This window comes from Aquila chrysaetos, chromosome 11, assembly GCF_900496995.4.
Source record: "Aquila chrysaetos chrysaetos chromosome 11, bAquChr1.4, whole genome shotgun sequence".
In the NCBI taxonomy this organism is placed as follows: Eukaryota; Metazoa; Chordata; class Aves; order Accipitriformes; family Accipitridae; genus Aquila; species Aquila chrysaetos.
The window spans coordinates 40100275-40120539 of NC_044014.1; the positions used below are offsets into that span (position 1 = coordinate 40100275).

Consider the following 20265-nt stretch of genomic DNA (forward strand, 5'->3'; position numbering starts at 1 on the left):
TAGGAATAACCACACCATTGAAGAATAAACTCACCTAAGGCCCTTGAAACTGAACAGAACAGAAACTTTGTTCCTACTAACAACAGTAAATTCTTTGAATCTACAGTGACTGCTCACGTGCATATTCTTACCACACAATAAATGTAAGACAATTTAGGACAATTTACCCTGGGTTTCTGTCTCTGCTTATAGGGGTAACAGACTGCAATTCTGGACAAACATTTACAGAAATTTCTTTTACCACGTTAACTAACCTTTGAGAAAGTTGATGGTGTTTTGGGAGAGAGGAAAATTGGAGAAGGCGCCTTCTTTTGCTTCTTCTGTCAGCTCCTAACAGGGTAAAAGAAAAAAAGAAAAAAAACTTATTAGCCCTAAGAGATGAGCAAATAACATATGCTACATAGGCACACAAGAAAAAGAAAACCCTTGTGATGCAGGTACTTCACAAACAAAAACATCATCACAGCATAAAGTGGGCAACTTGAATCCAGCCACCCTGTATTAGAAGACAAGACACACTGACAAAGGCTGCACCACTCAGTGTGACAGAATTCCTACAAGCAAATCTTGTTTTTACATCAGTCTTGAGTAAAGACTTCCTGCCAAGGGTCTTCTTGCTCTTGTTACCTGCAACAACTTGTTCAGAACCACGACTGCTGCTATCTCATCCCTAATTCAGATACACCTGCACCACCTTTTAAGACCCACGGCAAACAAAATGGAACAACTGCCCCTTCCGTGTGACCTTACTGCATCATGCACATATGCTCGGCAAGTCAGGAAAGGGAAACTACTTGTGAAAAAGCTTAACTGGAGTCCACTGAAATCATTAGAAACTGTTTTTCACAGCAAAACATATTTGGTGTCACAATTCACTGTGCGAAGCAGGAATTTCCCTCTAAATCGCACCTACTTGGTACACCATGCAAAGAGCTTAACTTTGCACACCAGTAGATACTTACTGAAAACACAATCTAGCTTCTACTTCAAAGATCTAAGAGATCGCATCATTAGACCCAATGTACAAAAAGTACTCTCTCGATTCACATTCCTATCTTAAACACAAGAGAGAAAACTACCTACAGAAGGCCGTATACAGTGGAAGACAAGCCCCGGGGCCCTCTCGGACGTATGTACGAGGCCAAGGGTGAAACCTGAACTGGGAAAACTCCAGAAACGGGAATTAATGAGGATAACCGTGACCATCCCTTACAGGACACCTTGCCAAATACTTCTTCAAAGGGCCTGCCAGCAGAGAAAGCGCCGCCACAGCACACAACGGTGCACATTTCTGGGACGGTGACTGCCTGTGCAGCAGGGAGAAACCCTTGCGCTGCTGGACACAAAACAAATTGCTACATGAAGATGAAGGAAACCGCTTCCTGCTAGCTAGCCTCCTCCACCGCACGATAAGCTACTCCAAACGGCTTGGCATTTACCACAAAGGGGAAAGCACAAGGAGAGACAGCTATCACGTGTTGGTGCACGTGCTGCCACACTTCACTCACCCACCCGCAGCTTAGGTGGAAAGAGGCGTGATGCTGGGCACTCCCTGATGCCCAGGAGCGGGTGCTGTAAATTTAAGGGGAACAGTGACAAACGCTGCCTACGACAGTGGCCTAACGCTCCCACAGCCCTCACACGTCATCTCCACACAGCACCCAGGACGTGTTATTAAGCCCACTCATTATCGGTGGGATTTTAATTAAGCAAGACAAGGGCTCTAGAGCGTTACTACCTCTGCGTCGCTGTCCTGCTCTCCAGCGGTCGCGTCGTCGCCAGACGTGCTCTGGGCTGCCAGGGACGTCGCATCGTCGCTTACAGCGGAGGAAGGTTTCACCGTATGCTCGGAGCCGCTGCTCTTCTCCTTGACTTTTTTGGTCTTCTTGGGCAGGGGGGGGTCAAGGTCACCGTCGCCCAGCTCGCTCTCCTCGGGCTGGGCCTGCTCGCCCTCAGCCTTACCGCGCCGCTTCAGCTTCTCCCGCCGCTTCAGCTTCTTCTCCTGGGTCTCCTCCTGCCGAGGGAGAGCAGGCATTACACGGAAGAACCATCTCCCTCGCCCGCCCACTCCGACAACGCGCTGTTATTCGGCTTTAATGCCTGAAGCCCCGTGCCCGGACACACACACACACCCACACACCGTCCCCCCGTTCCCCTCAGCCCGCGGCGGGTTCGGGCCTTACAAAATGGCCGCCCCCGCGACGGCACATGGCTCAGGGCCGCCCGCTCCCACCTTGACTTTCCTCCTGCGGCCGCGGCGGAGGGACTCGTCGCCCGCCGGCGCCTGCGGTTCGGCGGGGCTGGCGGCGGGACCGGCGGCGGGCATGGCGGCCGACTGCTCCCCGGGAAGGTGCACGGCAGCGCTGCCACCCGTCTCGTAGCGGCGGCCCCAGGATCCGCGCCCCGCCCCGGCGCGCAGGAAGTGAGGCGCGGCGCCGAGCGCGGCCGGCGGGCGGACCGGGCGGCGGGGCAGCACCGCCGCCGCCGCCAGCAGCAACAGCGGGCCCGCTCCGGCGCCGGACAGCCAGCCCAGCCGCCGCCGATCGCTGACCGGGGCCGCTGCCACCCGGGCCACGGGGAAAGCGAGCCGCGCAGCGCGGCCCCACGCACCACCCATGCAGCCGCTTGCGCCGCCGGCCCGGCCCGGGCCCGCCTCTTCCGCCGGCGCTGCCCGGCCGGTCCCTTCCGCCGGCTTCCCCCCGCGCCGGCGGGGTTGGAGGGGGGAGCTCCTGCCGCCGCGCTTCGTAATCCGGTCACCGGCTCGCTGCACCTCTACACCGGCAAAACAGTACTTACCGTATGTAATAACGCACGGAAATGCCTCCTCGATCATAAAAAAAAAAATGTGCTCCGAGTTGTGTACACTCAAACTCTGCTGCTCACCTTTGCCACCTTTTAAAACCTTGTAACAGAATATGAACTTGTAAAATAATATTTTATTTTTCTGGAAAAATGTACAGGGTTGACCAGCAGTTAAGATCTATATATTACACAGTGAGCCAGGCTACAGTTTTGAATGCGACAGCCATACTCTGGAATAAAGATTTAGGTCTTAAAAGTCAAAATGGCGATATGAGAAATAAAGGAAACCGTAAGTTTTATTTTTTCTTGTGTTTTTTAAAGTGAACAGGCTCTTTTTTATGACCAAAGCAGTACTGAGAAAAAAAAATCTGAATGACAGATTTCTCCAAGTGGTACAAACACACAGGAATAGCCTATTTTACTGTAATATAAAATACTGCAGTCCCATTTTTTCCACTTCTGGATTGTTGAAGTTAACGATCGAATGCTCTGTCAAAACTTCGTTTCTGGCCTCTGCTTCTGAATCTGTTTCTACCAGAGCTACCACGCCGCCCGTTCCTGGAGCTTGAGAAGCTTCGGCCATTTCCTCCACCACTTCCTCCTCCTCGCTGCGATTCTACTAACTCAGGTAGTTCAGTTGCCACGCACAAACGCCACTGTTTTGAATCTTCCCATCTTGCCTATTGAAATCAAGTCAGACATAGCAAGTTAAATTCGAGGAATGCAAATACAGGGTATTTCATAATTCCTAAATTTGCTCAACCGAAAAGGCAAAATTATAAGCTGATACAGGGGATTCAAGTTTCTCACTAAAGTGGTCAATATGGGTTTCAAACTTTTAAGCGTAAGAGCTACAGCTGTCTGAGTACACCTCAGCTACTATAGAACAGAATGGAAACCCCACCTTAGAGCTTTACAGAGCAGCAGCAGCAGCAAACTCTTTCCCCACCTTTCATTTATTAAGAATATCACTATAATTATTACTGATCACAAATCCACACCCTCCCCTCAATCCCCCTCTAATCCAGAATGAAACATTGTTTTAGGAGTGAGTGAGAATGCTAGGGCATGAGAGTACAGAGATGCACTAAGGGAGAAATACCTGAAGGAAGGATTGGAAGTCTAGGGAATTTTGGCATGGGAACACTTAATTCTGCCAAACAAAAACCTGGAATTCACTTTTCTATGGAACCTGGAATTCACTTTTCTATGGAGAGAATTCTGAGTGAAAAGAATGGGGGGCAGGGAATAGGAAAAAGTGGATTTTATAGTGTAACGAAACTCCTTGCCTACAAAAATTAATCCAGCAGCAGTAACAAGGGGTGGATCATTCACACAACCACTCTTCTCATTGCAAGTTTCAAGCTACAGATTTTTGGAGACAGGGGAATACTTTAGGAAAGGAACACTGTATGCTTGTTCTGTTCTGAAATTCCTTCCACGCCATCCCTTTTGCCACTAGGAAAGACAGGATACAGGCTACGAAATGTTTTCTGCCTAACCCAGTCCAGCCAGTTTCATCTACAGTCTGCTGTAACCAGAAAATTCAATGAATGTTACCTCTATTTCTTTTTGGTCTGCTGCAGGAATATCAAAGCACACACCCTAAAAAGAGAGAATAATTTTAATGGATACAAGTCTAGCCTTTTAATTGACTGCAACAACAACAAAAAAAAAGACCCTACAATCTACGTACTAGAACAAATAGGTTTACATTTCAAAGTGTTTTTTTAATAGATTTAAGATACTTCAAAATCTTTGAACTTTGAGAGAGTTGCATCAATATTTCTCAAAACACCAATACTTGCACTTCCTTAATGTTTTCCTCAGATATACACATTTTTCTTTCCTCTGCATAGCCAGGACTTCCAAATCACATTTTCTTGCTCTTTAACAAGAAGCTTATAACCCTCTCCATCCCAAACTGTGGTCTACTGGCTTCTGCATTACTAATTTTGTAAATCCTTTCAAATCAGAAGTTTTAACCTATACTAAGAAATTTATTGTCCTGGTTTCAGCTGGGATAGAGTTAATTTTCTTCTTAGTAGCTGGTACAGTGTGGTTTTGATTTAGTGCGAGAATAATTTTGATAACACAGTGATGTTTTAGTTGTTGCTAAGTAGCGCTTATATTAAGAATTTTGCAGCTTCCCATGCTCTGCCAGCAAGCAGGTGTACAAGAAGCTGGGAAGGAGCGTGGCCAGGACAGCTGACCCAAACTAGCCAAAGAGATATTCCATACCATAGAACATCATGCTCAGTATAGAAACTGGGAGGAGTTGGCTGGGAGGGGCCAATCGCTGCTCAGACATCAGGCAGCAGGGTGGTGAGCAATTGCATCGTGCATCACTTGTCTTTTATTTTATTTCATTTATCTGTGTCTTTTTTTTTTGTTATATTCCTTTTCATTATTATTATTATTGTTGTTATTATTATATTTTATTCTACTTTAGTTATTAAGACCTTCTTATCTCAACCCATGAGTTCTACTTCTTTTTTTTGATTCTCCTCCCCATCCCACTGGGAGAGGGGAGGAGTGAGCGAGCAGCTGCATGGTGCCCAGTTGCCAGCTGGGGTTAAACCATGACATGTATACACCCACTAAACTGAATATTTAGGTTCAGACTCAAAATCTGAAGTTAAAATACTTGAATGATTAAGTATAATACAAAGACAATTCTCTGTCTGAATAAGCAATCTGGATACCGAGAATTACAAATCTGATGCAGGGAAAACCATCCAGAGACAGTGTTCTACACATCAAATACAGAACAATGCTGTGATAAAGAGACAGGGGAAAGGACAATAAAATAAATCTTGCCAATTAACACAATATCAAATATCAAGCGTGAAGGACACATTAAGAAAAAATTTCAGAGATGGAAATAGTAAAAATAGTTCACTGACATAAAGAAGTGTCCTCAAGTCAAATCTAAAATCAGAAGTGTCTGGCCAAGAAACCGTGTGAACTACGTGTGAAATTGATACAGCAAGGCATGCAGGTTAACTTTTACACAAAGATGGAATGTAGAAGAGAATACACACAGCACCTAAGACAAGAATTGTTTTATTAAAAAAAAAAAAAAAAAAAGTCTTTAAACTGTTGTTCAAGTGCAGGTTGTCCCTTGTTTTAGGCTTTCTGGTTTACCAAGTCTGGGTATGCTCAGTATCGGCATATAGATGTGCTGTGATTTTGATGATTTGCTAAACTAGGTGCCATCAACACCTGACATTTTTACATCTTTCTCCTTTTGATACTTCCAAAAGGCACACGTTCTACCTGCACTCATAGCAATCTCGATGCTTCTATTAGAAATCTCTGCATAAAAGCTCATTCAACACCTGCCTCTGAAGTGACCTCTGAACTGATCTTCAAACTGTTTTGGGGTCTTTTTAGTTTGTCTATTGTCATCCCTATCCCACACCACCTTAAACCATACAAAAACAGGGAAACACAAATGGAGTAGCTCTCTGTAACAACACGTGGTATATGGTCTCTGTGATGGAAACTTCATCGTAGATATGAGTGAAGTATGCATGGCAATCTAGGTGTGTGAAAGCACCAGAAAAATAAAAGAGCAGAATAAGGGATAAGAGAATGGCATGTGTTGACAGCACGTAAATTAATTAAGTCATCAAGATCACAGCATCTCTCTACAGTTTTATTGATCAGGGTATGTGGAGGAACAAGAAATACACCCAGAAAAAAACAAAGATGGAGCAAATCAGGAATAATGCCTAACAACCTGCAAAAGCAGGACATAAGCATTCCTTGTCCTCTGTGTCACCACAAATAATCCTGGACAGACTATTTGATCACACATTTTCATGTTTGTGAAGACCCATACAAATTCTGTGACAAGAAGAGGGAGGGAAATCCATTTTGCTTAAAGTAACTGTCTCTCAGTGAGCTTTGCTACAGTGGTTGCAACACTCCTAAGTACAAAGTAACTTTCTGATCTTTCCATTTCAGGTACCAGAAATATAATGGACATGCACCATCAGAACTGATTGCCCTAAGAAATCCTGTTCTGTGTTTTGTCATTAAGGCACAGTAAACATGGTTCGTACCTTTCACCTGTTCTGCTATCCCTATAGCCATGCTATATCCTGCATTATACTACCTCCTTAGCATGTCAGTGGAGCAGAGCCCTAAGCCCCTGAGATGCCTAAGCCCTAATAAAACAGATTGAGGCCCATCCTTCTATCGGTCATGACCTTATCAACAGAGCCTGGAACGGGTCAAAAAGGACCAAATATGTCCCCTGACAATTGCTGAGAAAAGGCTACAACCAGAAGAGCTCAGCAGCAAAGATACAAAGAAATCTTACCATTTTTCCCTTGAGGAAACACATTCTGTTCACCTTCCTGTCAACATTATCACCCAACAGTTCTCGCAGTCTTCGCCAAGCATAGCTCATATTGTTTATTTCTTCAGAGCAGTGTAGTATCATTGTAACAAATCCCTAAGGAGTAAGAAATTGGGCATGCTCCATTCAGTCAGAGGAACAAGCTTCAGCACATCTATCAGACACGAGAAACCTGCTAATTTACAGTTTATAAACCAAGTTTTCAAGTGGATACTGTTACGGGAGAGCAAGTATATTTATAGCCACTATATTCTTGCTTTTAACTAAATCAGTAGTTCCTAGTGGCTTAAGTACAGTTCCCATAAACAAAATCATAAGGAGACAAATAATTCTCTGTTTAAACAACACAAAGGTGTGTTGGGTTTTTTTCAGATTCAAATGTTAAACCATACACCCTTACCACATCTGAGTTCAGCAGGGAGCGCTGTTCAATGGAAGTAGCACCTGAAATATGGGCTAGAGCTGCAGCCAGAGCATTAACTGGTCCCTTTTCTTGTATTACCAACCGAGCAGGTTCTCTGAAATACTCAATAGCAGTTTGAGGAACAGAATCAAGACACCTAAGTAATTAAAGCAAAAATAAAAAGAAAAAATTATACACTAGTATTTACTAGGCTCTGGAATAGAAGAAAAACAGCAGTCCAAGACTTTTAAGAGTGGTCAGTTCAGAGAGACGGCAATGAACAATCCAAACAGCCCTTCTGAACAAGGAAGATGCAACAGGGCTTGAGTCACTGAACACACCTGATGGCATCTTTGCTGGAAGCCTTTATTATATCTGTTGCAGTAGGAACACCAACACGCTTGAATGTAATGCCCTGAAATTTAAAAAGCAAAATACAGATTAAAGTTGCAAACCATAAATAATTCAGTTCTAAAGAAACGGTGTTGGACTCCAATGAAACAAGCATTTAAATTTATAATTTTTCTTCTTCTTTTCACCTTTTAACTCCCAACTTTTGCTAGGGAAAATTACAAAGTTAAGCTTACAGTGAAATGGGTAACACTTAAAAGCATTTTATGTACCAGGTCAGTTTAAATGATCCAGTGACCTTAAACTGAAATAAATAGAGACCATTTTGGCAGATTCCAGGGGAAAGTAGTGCTGCAAATTCTAAATTATTAATTTTAGTCTGATCTACTTGGATTAACGTACAAGTTACACAGCCTTTCTAAATGTAAGTCTGAGTTTTATGTGCCAAGACTAAACCATCTCATCTCAACTGAATACTTAACTGGTGAGAAAACTACCATATGGAACAGTGCACAAAGTGCAAAAATGGAAGTAACAGTTCTCAGTAAAGCTACACATATTCAAACCACTGATCAGACGATAAGCCAGGGTGAACATTAAACTGAAATCCTGCTAGCTTTTTCTCATTTCCACAGGTACAATCTCACTGGCATTTGCTGAAAAAGCGTGGGCATGAGAATCTGCAGCGCGCTCCCCACTCCACAGTAATTGACAGTGTACCCAAACTCTGCTAGGTAACTGAACCTCAAATGGGTGCTTTATAAGCTATATTCTGTAACTGAACTATTGAACAAAAGAGGAAGATTTTACATGCTAACATATTAGATTTGAGTGCTCATGATTAGAAGAAAACTATACTTTACCGCTTTTTGTTCCACATATCTTAACTGATGTTCTTCCTTTCGCTGATAAAAACAGATACAGATCCCAGTTCGTCCAGCCCGACCTGTGCGTCCAGAACGATGGATATAGGACTCCACATCCTTCAAAATAAATAGCCTTATGACTTACCTAATTTATTGTAATTTAATCAATTCATTGCATTCACATAACTTAGTAGAAGCTATTACAGTTAAGCCTCAACAATACATAATAACTGCATCAGAGAATTAAATTCAAAACCATTGTTTCACTGAAGTCAAACGAATAAGCTTTTCCATAACCCTGTAAAAATCATGGTTTGAAAGCCAGAACCATGAGCATGAATCAACTAAGTCTTGTTTTGGCATCACAACAGAGAATATGAGAAAACATTTTGAGCCTGTATACCTCTATAACAATCCCACTCAGCCTCCTGCATATCAACTTGAGCACGATTACTCAGATACTAATAGCGAATTCACTGAAAAATTATCTTATTTCTTTTAAACCCTCTTAACTTCAGCCCGCGTTCTCACTGTTGGGGTCACCTCCTCGTATATGCCCCTACTTAGTGAATCGTTCTTGCAAGACAAACAGCCTTTCTTCACTTCTCACTGCTTCCAGACTTGCAATCACCACACATGGCCTTGAAGGGAGAGGCTTTAAACAGCCTTAAAGGAAGGCATTTTAAGGAGACCATCTTTAAACATACTAGGGACTGAAGCACTCTGAAAAAATCCTCTAAGAAACTACTGTGTATCAGGACATTCCTTACCCTTAAATGCAGTGCTGGTACACTCTGTTTTATGAATATTATCACTTGATAGCATTTACTACTTGAAAACAAACCTATAAATTATTACAAGACACCCAACATAACCATCTCCTACCTTTGGTGGTGAACTTTGTACAACCAGGTCAACTTCAGGGATATCTAAACCACGGGCAGCTACGTTGGTTGCAACCAGAACTTTAAATGTGCCATTTCTAAAACCTTTCAGTGTGATCTCTCTTTGCTTCTGAGGAATGTCACCATGCAACGACTGGCAATCCTGAAAAACAGTATTATTATAGGACTGTACCAAAACCCAAGACAGTGCTCCATTTTATGGTCAGTTTTGGGTACAATATCTTGGTATTTGATAGATACCGTACAGAAAGATACAGAAAAACTCAATTACCAGAGTTCATATTTTACGTGTCTTACAATATTTACTCAGTACTTCTTATTCATATACCTCAAAGACAAAAGTAGGAAATAAAGGTAGGAAAACAGAATTGCAACATGTGTCTTATCTCCACCTCTAATTATTGTGACCTATGAAAACAACTATGCCCTAACTTGCCATCCACACCACCTATGCAAGGCTTAGCTGTTTCAAAACAGTCATTGACAATTTTCTCAGGCCTTCTTAGTATTCATTTAGACATCTTCTCCAAATATATTAATTTCCCCCACTACCAATTGAAAGACTAAAATATAAGTGGCCCCAAAAAAATGAACTACAGCTTCAAAGATATTTTTTTTAAATCCAAACATTCTGAAAGTCCTTGTGTATCACAGCAATAACAAGTATGAAGACCAAACATACAAAAATTCTTTATTTCTCCACATTTCACAGCTTGCCTGTAGACGGCTACCATGTTTTCCACACGTAAACAGAGAATGATTTGAAAAAAAATGCTAACAATGCCAGGGTCAGCACAGAATCCAAAAATTTTTTTTCAGACAGTTTTGGATTAACGTCAGCAGGTAAATGGAGTAGGCATATATTCTATTAGTAAATATTAACATGCTAAAATAGGAACATCTAAGTAATTTCCTTCTCTTGCATGCCAAGATCAGACTTCTGCATTGCCTATGCAAGATTTGGTATCACTACCACCACCAGTAATGCAGGATAAGGCTCCACGCTCAGGTTTGGCTGTTACTGAGGTCATCTAGGAGTGTGGGAGAAACACTCCTGAACACAGTTGTGGCAGATGAAAAAGCTTCTCCTTTCCCTGGGAACATAATGCTATACTGCTTTCTAGACATAACTTAACCCATCTCCTCAATGAAAACACAGACAGAAAACGTAGTTGCTGTGATACCACCACCAAAACCCGAGCATGCAGTGCCAGTGTCACTACACATGATAAACATTGCACCACTACATCAACGAGTTATTTTCCACCAGGGCTAGAGTGGGCCATACCACGAATCTCAGGAATACACTAGAGGTCATTCACAAGAGATGGCAGATTGAATTCTTTCTGTGTATACATCTTTAAACTCTACATAACAGCTAATAAACATCTTAATGAAATTACAAATACAGCCTCTGTTATATTACAGCTCTAAACCCTAATCGCCCCCACTGACAACACTAATTAGCGTCAGCATCACAGCTCAGTAACTGCTATTCCAGTACCATGACCTGTTATCCTAGTAGCTCTCTAAGTCTACTACCATTTTTTAACCCAAGACAGTCCTCTCTACAGAAAAATTAATTCACAACTGCTTCATTTAATGCCAATGAGAACTCTTATTTTAAGAAAAAAGTCCTTTGTAGCCCCATATCTGTTAGTGCAGCCTAGTCCTCAAGAGTGTAACGCTGTAAACTTTCAACCAGTTTGTCGGGGTTTTTTTTAAAGGTTCTTTTTGGCAGTTTTGAAATTATCTGACCACCTGCAAAAGCCTGCCTTATCCACTTTGAAAGTCTCTCTTTAAAACTTACTCAGCATAGGTATGGCATCCTATAGGGTTGATACATCTCTGACAGGTTTTGTTACTTAATACAGATTATAACATACCTGTTTGATTGAAGCATTCAGAGCCAGTTCATTTGCCTCCTTTTTGGTCTCACAGAAGACGATGGTCCTCCCGTGGCTGCCACTGTAGACCTGAATGACATCTCCAATAACCGCAGCTCTCTGAGACCAGTGACACTCTATTGCTAAATGCTATGGAAAAGAATTCCAGTGTTTAGCTTACATAAAACCACAAGATTCTTTTTTAATACATTTGAAACTGTAAAATCCAGAAATACTAAAGAGTTATACAGTTTCCTGATGGGCAAGATATGCTAACTCACGTTCCTAGAAGGTGCAAAATCCATAAGGCTCTTATATCCACCACAGTTAGTCTAACATCAAGTGAAATAATTACAGCAAGAGGAAAAAAAGATGACAGTCTACAAATCACTTTTTTAAAGCAAGGAAAAAAAACCAGGGAGATGTTACACCATTTCTCTGGAGGATAGCCAGGGGTGCAAGATTTTGCCACAGTTCTATCAACCAAAGCTTTATGTCAAATAAAGTGATACAAATACAGTATGTTAAAAACTTTTTTCAAGCACAAGATTAACATTCTTTCAATCTCACTGATACAATTATGATGTGTCCAACTGATCTGTCAAAGTAACTGCTAAGGAGTACTTAAGCAGAAACAATATCTTATTTTGTCAAGTAAAGATAATTAAATCAGGCTTCTAGCATATATGTATTTTATGCCTTGCTATGGTCTTTACTGCACAGCAAGCAAAGGCCTAGTGAGGTAAAATACCACAGGAAGTTTGAAAAAAATCTCCTGTATACAGAACAGCAGAATTTGACTGTGATGTCCATGGTGATTTAAAAGAGCCAGGTTGACGTTAATGTGTGCCTTTTGCTTCCAGCTTGGATAAATTCGGATACCGGTTTTCTCTGAAAACCAACAAAACTAACTGATGACTGAATCCTCACTCTACCTTAGATGTCTATATGGTTACCGGATGCTGTAAGAAGAGAGACAGAACCTAAAACTAGAAAGAGTTTGACTAGCTGTAATGTGCCTTATGCTTAAAAAAATAATTCTCAAAACAACTTTCAACATCATTCTGATAATGCACCTTAGGATGGGATGACCATTTGTAGCACAAAGGAAAAGAGAAAAGGCCTGAAAACATTCCATATTCAATACTCACTTCTACTGTCGTAGCAGCCTTTTGAGTTCTTTTCCCAATAAGGTCAATCTGTTCATATCTAGACTTCATGTATTTCTTAGCCACATCATATACCCAATGTGGGCAAGTTGCAGAAAACAGTAGTGTCTGGGGATTGTCTTCAGAATCTTAAAACACAGTTTTAAAACAATGTTTCACAAACTTCATATGTTTCATCTTACAGATGTATATAAACTGATTATATGGGTTATTAAAAATATGAGGTCAAATATCAGTATATAAAATAAAGAAGGCAAATCTGCTTTTTAAATTTATCCATTAACAACATCTGGAGAAAAAATACTCTACAAAGTCTAAAGATTTTCAAGGTTAGGAAAAAAGTTTCTATGACCAAAAATCCTGTCTATTTTCAAGCGATGAAAAGCGTAAGAAGCTTCTAACTCCTTTTAACTGGAAGAAGTCCAAGCACGACTTGGAGATAGGTGCCAAAGAAAGTTATTTACAGAATCCTAGCTGCTGGATTTTAAGCTTTGCAAAGGTCCTATGAATGATGCCCACTTTCACAACACTTCCTCATGTATTGCGTTCACAGTACATTGCCTACAATATATAGTATTGAGTCATTTTTAAACAAAGCCACCTTGCAACTTTCAGAAAAATATACCTGAACTTTAGCAGACTAAATTATTACTAATATTTCCTACTATTTGTTTAAATAGAGATTACCCTTCTTGTATGCAACTCGTAAAATGTCTTCCACTTGTTCAGCAAATCCCATGTCCAGCATCTGGTCCACTTCATCAAGTACAACATGTTTCACCTTGGTCAGGTCCAGCTTGCCATTCTGAAGATGGTCTTTGATTCGACCAGGTGTCCCAACCAAAATGTCAATGCCACTTCTCATGAGATCAACTGATAAACAGGAAAGAGCAGAAGAGGAGTTAGCAGTGAACTAGGGAGCATTCTCTACGTTACAAACACATGGTAACCATTCATGAGTATTCTCCTTACAAATATAATGAGGACAAATGATGAGAAGTGAGGAGAAAACTTGGTGGGGAAAAAAAAAAATACCAAAAAACCAAAACTGGTAAGATAGAATTTCTACTGCTCTTCCTGAAGGAAAAAGATTTCCCATCTCCCTTTCCTCTCCCCATGATTTAAATAAAGTGGCAAACCAAGAGCTTCTTTTAACATACTTTGGAAACAGTTAGCTCTTCCCAAATTGTCTACTTTAATTGGAAACTTAAAAATTTCGACTTAAATAATTCGACTATCCAAATTACTGAAATCACCTCCTTCCTGAAGTTCTGCAGGAAAAAAAAAAATTCATCCCTGATGTCTCAAGAGATGTTACGATGAAAGGGCTTATTCTCATTCCTGCTCTCATTTCCCTTGTTTACAACCATGAAGATGGTAAATTATGCTGTCACAATAAAGAAATTCTTCTCCACTTTAAAAATCCTCTAAATATTCCGTATCAGACAAAAAACCCCACACCCACTCACAGCTCTAAGACTAAACTTTTTTTAAAGAAAATATGTTTACAAGAACCTAAACCCAAATACTCTGTATACACACAGTATAATCTCTTTCACTTTATAAATAAAGTCCACAAGTAGACAAGGAACATCAAGAATATAATTGAGAGCTACGGTTATTTCTTACCATAAGATCTGGTTCTGACCTACTAAATTCACCATGAATACTCTCCAGTTCTTGAGTTAAACGTGTGTGTTTGGAAGGACCCAACTGCACGTTTCAAATATGTCAGTCAATCGACATTTCAATTATTAGTGGTAAATGTCACTTACTTTGTCCATTATACGGAGTTCCTCCATAAAAACAAGCTACCGTTAGCTTTCTTGTGATGTCCTTGAAATCTTTAGCAACCTGGTTTGCCAGCTCTCTTGTTGGACAAAGAACTAGTACCTAGATAGAAGACAGACAAACAGATGTTCTCTCAGCATGGCTTCTGCCAAGAAACCACTAGACTTCTAATCATTAGTTTAGGTCTAACCATTTACATAATTTAAAAAAAAATAATCTGGTTTAAATAGTTATCTAAGCAAAGATTAGAGAAACACACTGCTTAAGTCTCTTGTAACATCATTAATCTCCTTCAGCACATACTCATTTAGGCCAGGCTAACTTCTTTTTAAATGAGATGGACAGGAGGTACTTAAATCTTATTTAACTTTAGCTCTTGAACAGATCAGCTACAAGTTTTCTTCTACATCTGCATATGCTGTTTGAGTACAAGACTGAAGGATTTGGGTAATAAAAGGTTTTTACGCATGTTCGGTAATGCTTCACGGTCCTGTGAGAAGGTGTAAGAAAGAGCTATGAACTGCTTCTCAGCTTCCCTGCGACTTGGGGAAACATATGTTCAGTCTGCAAAGCTGGTGTTCAGCATGGTTCTGGAGCCTGTGCTGATATCCCCACAGAAGCAACCAAGGAGCCATTCTCTCTTCCAATACACAGGCTTCACTGCACATGATGGACAAGCTACTAGCTAGGTGTTTTAACTGATTTACTTTAACGTGTGACTGCAGTACTGCTTTCAAACCTGGCATCAGTGGCTTGACAAAAGGAATCTTAAAATCCTTACCCTGCTACTTCTTTCAACATTGAAACACATTACAAAAATGTAAGTAGTAGTGTACTATGGCAGAGTGAGGCCTGAAATCTTTTTTATTTTAAGACTTGTGACTCCCTGAAAGAAAGCTTTCCCTTCTTCACAAGACTGTGCCAAATCTAGAGCCAGCATTCTCAGTCAGACGGCCAACATGATGGGCAGATGCAAATAAACCCACTAGTACTCGTTTTGGAATGAGTTTCAGGTAATCTGTGAGATGGGTGACAAGATGAAATAAACTGTCAAAAAAAAAAGAAATTGCACTATTAATGGGGATACAATAAGCTTTGGCCTATCTAGTTTTGGAGGGCATCATAAGAATTTGGTGAAGAAACATACATGGTATTCCCTAGCAGAATGCAGAGAGCTCATAATGAATCTGCATTCTCTGGAGCAGAAGCTTCAATATCTGGTGGCGGTCCTAGTGAAAACCAAGTCTATTTTTAAAACATCCCACTACTTACATGTTTAAACAAACACGTTTAAGTAGACAGCTTTTATTGATCAGAAAAAGTCACTAATCTGTTACTAATCTGGGAGAAAAACAAGCATCCAGTAACCACTGGACCTGAATAGGTAAGGTGACTGAACAAAATTAAATAGGGACACGTTGAACACCTGTAGTTTCAGTCTCCCTGTAAGCAGAAAAAGGAATTGACAAGTGGATAGAGCTATTTTGCTCTTTACTCTTGATCAGAGGGTATGAGGCAGCACAGGATGCAGGCAAAGCCCAACAAACATAATTTTCAAAGACTCTTTAACACAGGTTAGCTTATCCCTGCACAAACTTGAAGAACTTTTCCAGCAGGTTAAAACTCTGAATCACTCTGACATAAGACAAAGCAAAAGCAGCATTCTAAGTAAGCGTAGTTACCTTTGGTGAACGGCCTCTTCTTCTTTCCTGTGAGTCTCCCTGAAGCTTTTCAATTAAGGGAATAGCAAAAGAGAATGTTTTCCCCGTTCCAGTTCGTGCCTGAGCAATTACATCTTTGCCAGAATATACTGGGTCAAAGGTCTTCACTTGCACGGGAAACAGGTACGTCACTCCTCGAGCTGTGACAATTTCAACAGACTTCCTTAATGAGATCATTTTAGAAGCGTTCTTGCATACTCTTCAGAGGAAGTTATCCCAAGCAGAACTTCCATCAACTCTAAAGTAAGTCAGGACTCTATTCTCACCTCCACTGGTTTATTTAATCACAGAGGTCATCTGTAAAGAGTGCCCCGGGGACTGTCCATTTTATTTTCCCACTTCATACCCCCAGACACAGGTCTAGCTGGGACAGATGAAGTTACTAGCCTTTAATGAAAGCCTTTAAGTACTGTAGCCTTATTTATGTAATACTCCCCACCTATCTATGAAAATATCTTCCTTTCAAACAAGACATATGTCAAAACCACTTCTACTCTTCTCTTAATTGATACTAAGTCATGCACAAACTAATGTCAAAGATACTAAATATAACTGGTTTTCCTTTACTCACACTGAAATAACTGAATTGAAGAATTCTCCACATATTAAGTTGGGTTTTTTTTGAGCTTATGTCATTTAAAATTTTACTGTAAATGCTAAACTGGGCAATACTGCAAACAGAAAAGTCTATGTTCAGAGATGTGTTTAGAGTAGGCAATCAATATGCCTTCTATATAGCATCTGTGCTTGCATATGCACAAGCAGAGCACATCTCAAAGCTCATTGATTGAATACGTTGAACATAAAAACACATGACAGAGATCATTTACTTTCTGTGGTCACATCATGCCAAGAAATTTACCTTGAAGAAGCTGAACAGTCCCTTTGGAAATAGGAAAATTGGACAAAGCACCCTCTTTCTGTTCTTCAGTCATCTCCTGTTAGGTAAACAAAAAAAATCAGATAAGTTCCATGTGAATATCATATGACCATCAGAAAATTCAAGGTAATGGCATAGGCACTGGTGTCATACCCAAGGGTCAAATTTTCATTGACAGTTCACAGCTGCAGCTAAAGAACATTCTTTGTTTTATTTACTATCATATTTCAAAGTTAAACAAAAGTGATCTGTAATTTAAGTTAAGACTGTTTCATATCAAATGGCATAACCCTGTAAACGCAAAACACCCAAATTAAAACTCTGAGAACTCTTAATTAAATTTTAACATTCTATTTTAAATAATTACCAACGGCCTAACAGATTATGTTGTAATGTGCAAGAATCAGGCTTGATATCTAGCCTATTTCCTACTTCCCAATTAATACAGCACAGTGATTTACAGATACAGAAATCGATCCCCAAAAGAATAACATTATGAGGTAGAGCATGAAACTTACCCACTCAGTAATGCATTACTTCCATATACGTTTTAACAGCACAGTGATTAAAATGCAGAGCATGAGGAAAGAATGCTAACCCTGGAAACCATGGAAACCCTGGATGCTTTGTGAAGCATCAATTGGAACAAGAAACAAAACCAGACAACAGCAGAACATACAGGTATAAAGACTTTTCAAAACAAATCCTAGGTACAGCAAGATGTTTCCCTTAAAAAAAATATGTGGTTCATGTCAAGCAATTTTAAAGGAACCTAAATCAAATAGAAATAGTCAGACAAAATAAAAACATTCCTACAGAAAGACTTAAAAAGACTTACAAACATTACAACATCACATTTTATTAGATTAAGGACCATCTTACCATGTTAACAGCTACTATTTAAAAAGATGATACATAAAAACATATTAATACGTAACTTTTCTTCTTCCACTAGCTAAAACCAAGTAATTCTTATTTCACTAGAGGAGTACCCCTAATACCAAAAAGAATTCAATTAAACTACATTTGTGGCAATGACAATCATATCTAATGATGCTGAATCATATTAAAGCACCATCTCACTGCAGCTTGTCCTTCTGCCAACAGCTACCACAGTACCAGACTGTTGAAGTGAGAAAACCATGGTGCGCTGATCTAGAACTTCAGGACTTCCAGTATTTAAAATTTTTGCAAATAGTCGACAGAAGGGACAGTTCAAGTAGCTTTAAACCCTGAAAATTTACAGTGGTCTTTCCACTGATAGGGAGGGAAAAAAAGGAAAAATAACCTGTTCTAAATTTAACGTTGTTGCAACGCAGGAGTTGAAAGCTAGACTCATCACTAAATCAACTAAATGTAACTAAATCAATCATTAGTTTTACCTGCTCTTGATCACTGTCACCGTCACCACTTGACGTTTCACTAGAGTTATTGTGCCGTTTTCTGTGGGTGGATTTAACGCTTAAGGAAGATAGTCTCGTGTTCTCCGGGCTTTCTTCTCTCATAGCACCGTTTTGTTTAACTCTACTCCTTGATTTCTTGAGTTTCGGGGAATCAACTTCATCCTCCGACTGCTCACTTTCATCCGTCTGAGTCTTTCTCCTCCGAGATTTGTCATGGCGTTTAGATTTCTTCTCTTTTTTCTCCTTCTGGTAAGGCGCAGAGCAACACAGCGGTACATGAAAATACACGCACGTGATCCAAGCCACACGGAACAGAGAAGATGTTGCAGGACAGTTAAAACTAAAAGTCTATGTTCTAGTGATTCACGGCGGGGGGGGGGCGGGGGGGAGGCAACGGCTCCCTTCCCGCCGCGCCGCGGGTGCCTGCAGGAGACACTTTCCCGACCACGGGACACCCGGGCCTTCATTTTCGGGACTCTTCCCCCCCACACACACCCCGCAGCGTGCACCCCACAGCGCTCCCCGGGCCCCTGCGCGACGAGGACGGTCACACGCGTGCTCCAGCAGGCCCACCACCACCGGGGCCGTCCCGACACGAGGCGGGGGCCGTGGCCCGGCGCCACAGGCCGTGCAGCCCGCCGACCTCCTCCCGGGAGGCCCCGCCGCCGCCGCGCACGTGGCCGGCCGGGCGGGCGGGCACGCCCCGTGGCCACGCCGCGCAGACCCGCCCCGGCCCACGCCACCGGGGCGGGCGAGACCCGAGGCGAGACCCGCCGGACACGAGCCTCAGCGTGGAGGCGAGGCGAGGCGAGGCGAGGCGAGGCTGCGCGGCGCGGCCAGGCCGTAGCCGGCCGCGAAAGGCCCCGGAGCCCTTCCCGGTACCTTGTGCCGCCGCCGGCTGCTTTCCAGGGCTGATTCGCTCTCCATAGGGCACTCGGGATCCGACTCGGCCCCGCTGCTAGCGCTAAACCGGGCGGCTTCAGGCATCTCCGCACACCGGTAGCCGCGCCGCGCCACGCCGGTGCCGCCGCCGGCCGCTGTGTGACAGAAACAGAACCCGCCCACTGCCCCGGCAACGGGGGCGGGGCCGCGCCCCTCACCAGCCGCCCGGCAGCCAATAGGCTGCCGCTCCCGCCGATAGACTACAAGGCCCAGCATGCCTCGGGGCTCCCGCCCCCCCCGCTCGGACTCCAAGCGCCGGCGTGCTCCGCGTCCGCGAGGCGGTGGAGCTCGTGGCGGGTCCCGCGCCTCCGCCGTGAGGCGTCCGCCATGACGGGCGGCGGCGGGCAGAGGGCGGCTTGCGGTTCCTCCACCGGCTTTCCACCGGGGCTTGCGTTATGCCGTACCCTCGTCTCGCGTGTGAGCCCCTGGGAGGAGTTTTTTAAGGAAGCGGAAAAGCTGCTGGCGGGCAGCGTGAGGCGCAGAGGGCGAGAGGGCTCCTGGGGAAGCCTGAGGGGGAAATGCCGGTACCGGCGTGACTGAAACCGGCCGTGGACCGAGGCGGACGGGAGAGAGCGCTGCAGGGCTCTGCTCAGCCCCAGCCAGCAGAAACGCAGTTTCTTCCACTTCTTCACAGCCAGAGACACCTTCCCTAAAAGAAATCTCCAATAGCTTTAAAAACTGGTAACTACAACTTTAGCCTTCTGTCTCCATAGCTGCTGGAGACAAGTTTTCAGTAGTGAAAGAGCCTAACGTAGTCGATAACGGTATGACCGAGTG

The 20265-nt window shown here is 42.5% G+C and overlaps 2 protein-coding genes and 1 long non-coding RNA gene across 4 annotated transcripts in view; 1 reads left to right on the forward strand and 2 right to left on the reverse strand.

Moving 5' to 3' along the window:
• Positions 1-2633, reverse strand: part of LOC115348094 (KIF-binding protein) — a 28436-nt gene extending 25803 nt beyond the window's left edge. The window contains exons 1-3 of one of the 2 annotated variants that reach the window (XM_030030129.2): positions 2234-2632; positions 1739-2014; positions 255-330 (exon numbers count right to left, since the gene is read on the reverse strand). In XM_030030129.2, the coding sequence (XP_029885989.1) occupies positions 255-330; positions 1739-2014; positions 2234-2617 (736 nt within the window). In that variant the 5' untranslated portion in view covers positions 2618-2632. Of the gene's footprint in view, positions 1-254; positions 331-1738; positions 2015-2233 lie in introns of both variants that reach the window. The other variant, XM_030030130.2, reaches the window with a different exon arrangement.
• A 283-nt stretch (positions 2634-2916) lies between these two features.
• On the reverse strand, positions 2917-19602 carry LOC115348376 (nucleolar RNA helicase 2-like). Its single transcript, XM_030030976.2, has 15 exons — positions 19429-19602; positions 18526-18792; positions 17126-17201; positions 16225-16403; positions 14527-14644; positions 13439-13624; positions 12734-12879; positions 11583-11732; positions 9677-9838; positions 8789-8908; positions 7916-7989; positions 7572-7731; positions 7133-7267; positions 4363-4407; positions 2917-3482 (listed from the first exon to the last, which is right to left on the reverse strand). The coding sequence occupies exons 1-15, from the start codon at positions 19531-19533 to the stop codon at positions 3276-3278; spliced, it is 2130 nt and encodes a 709-aa protein (XP_029886836.1). The 5' UTR covers positions 19534-19602; the 3' UTR covers positions 2917-3275.
• On the forward strand, positions 3340-8921 carry LOC115348377. Its single transcript, XR_005933508.1, has 4 exons — positions 3340-3430; positions 6775-6864; positions 8561-8659; positions 8844-8921. It is a non-coding gene; the product is annotated as an uncharacterized LOC115348377 (long non-coding RNA).
• Positions 19603-20265: the final 663 nt, after the last annotated feature.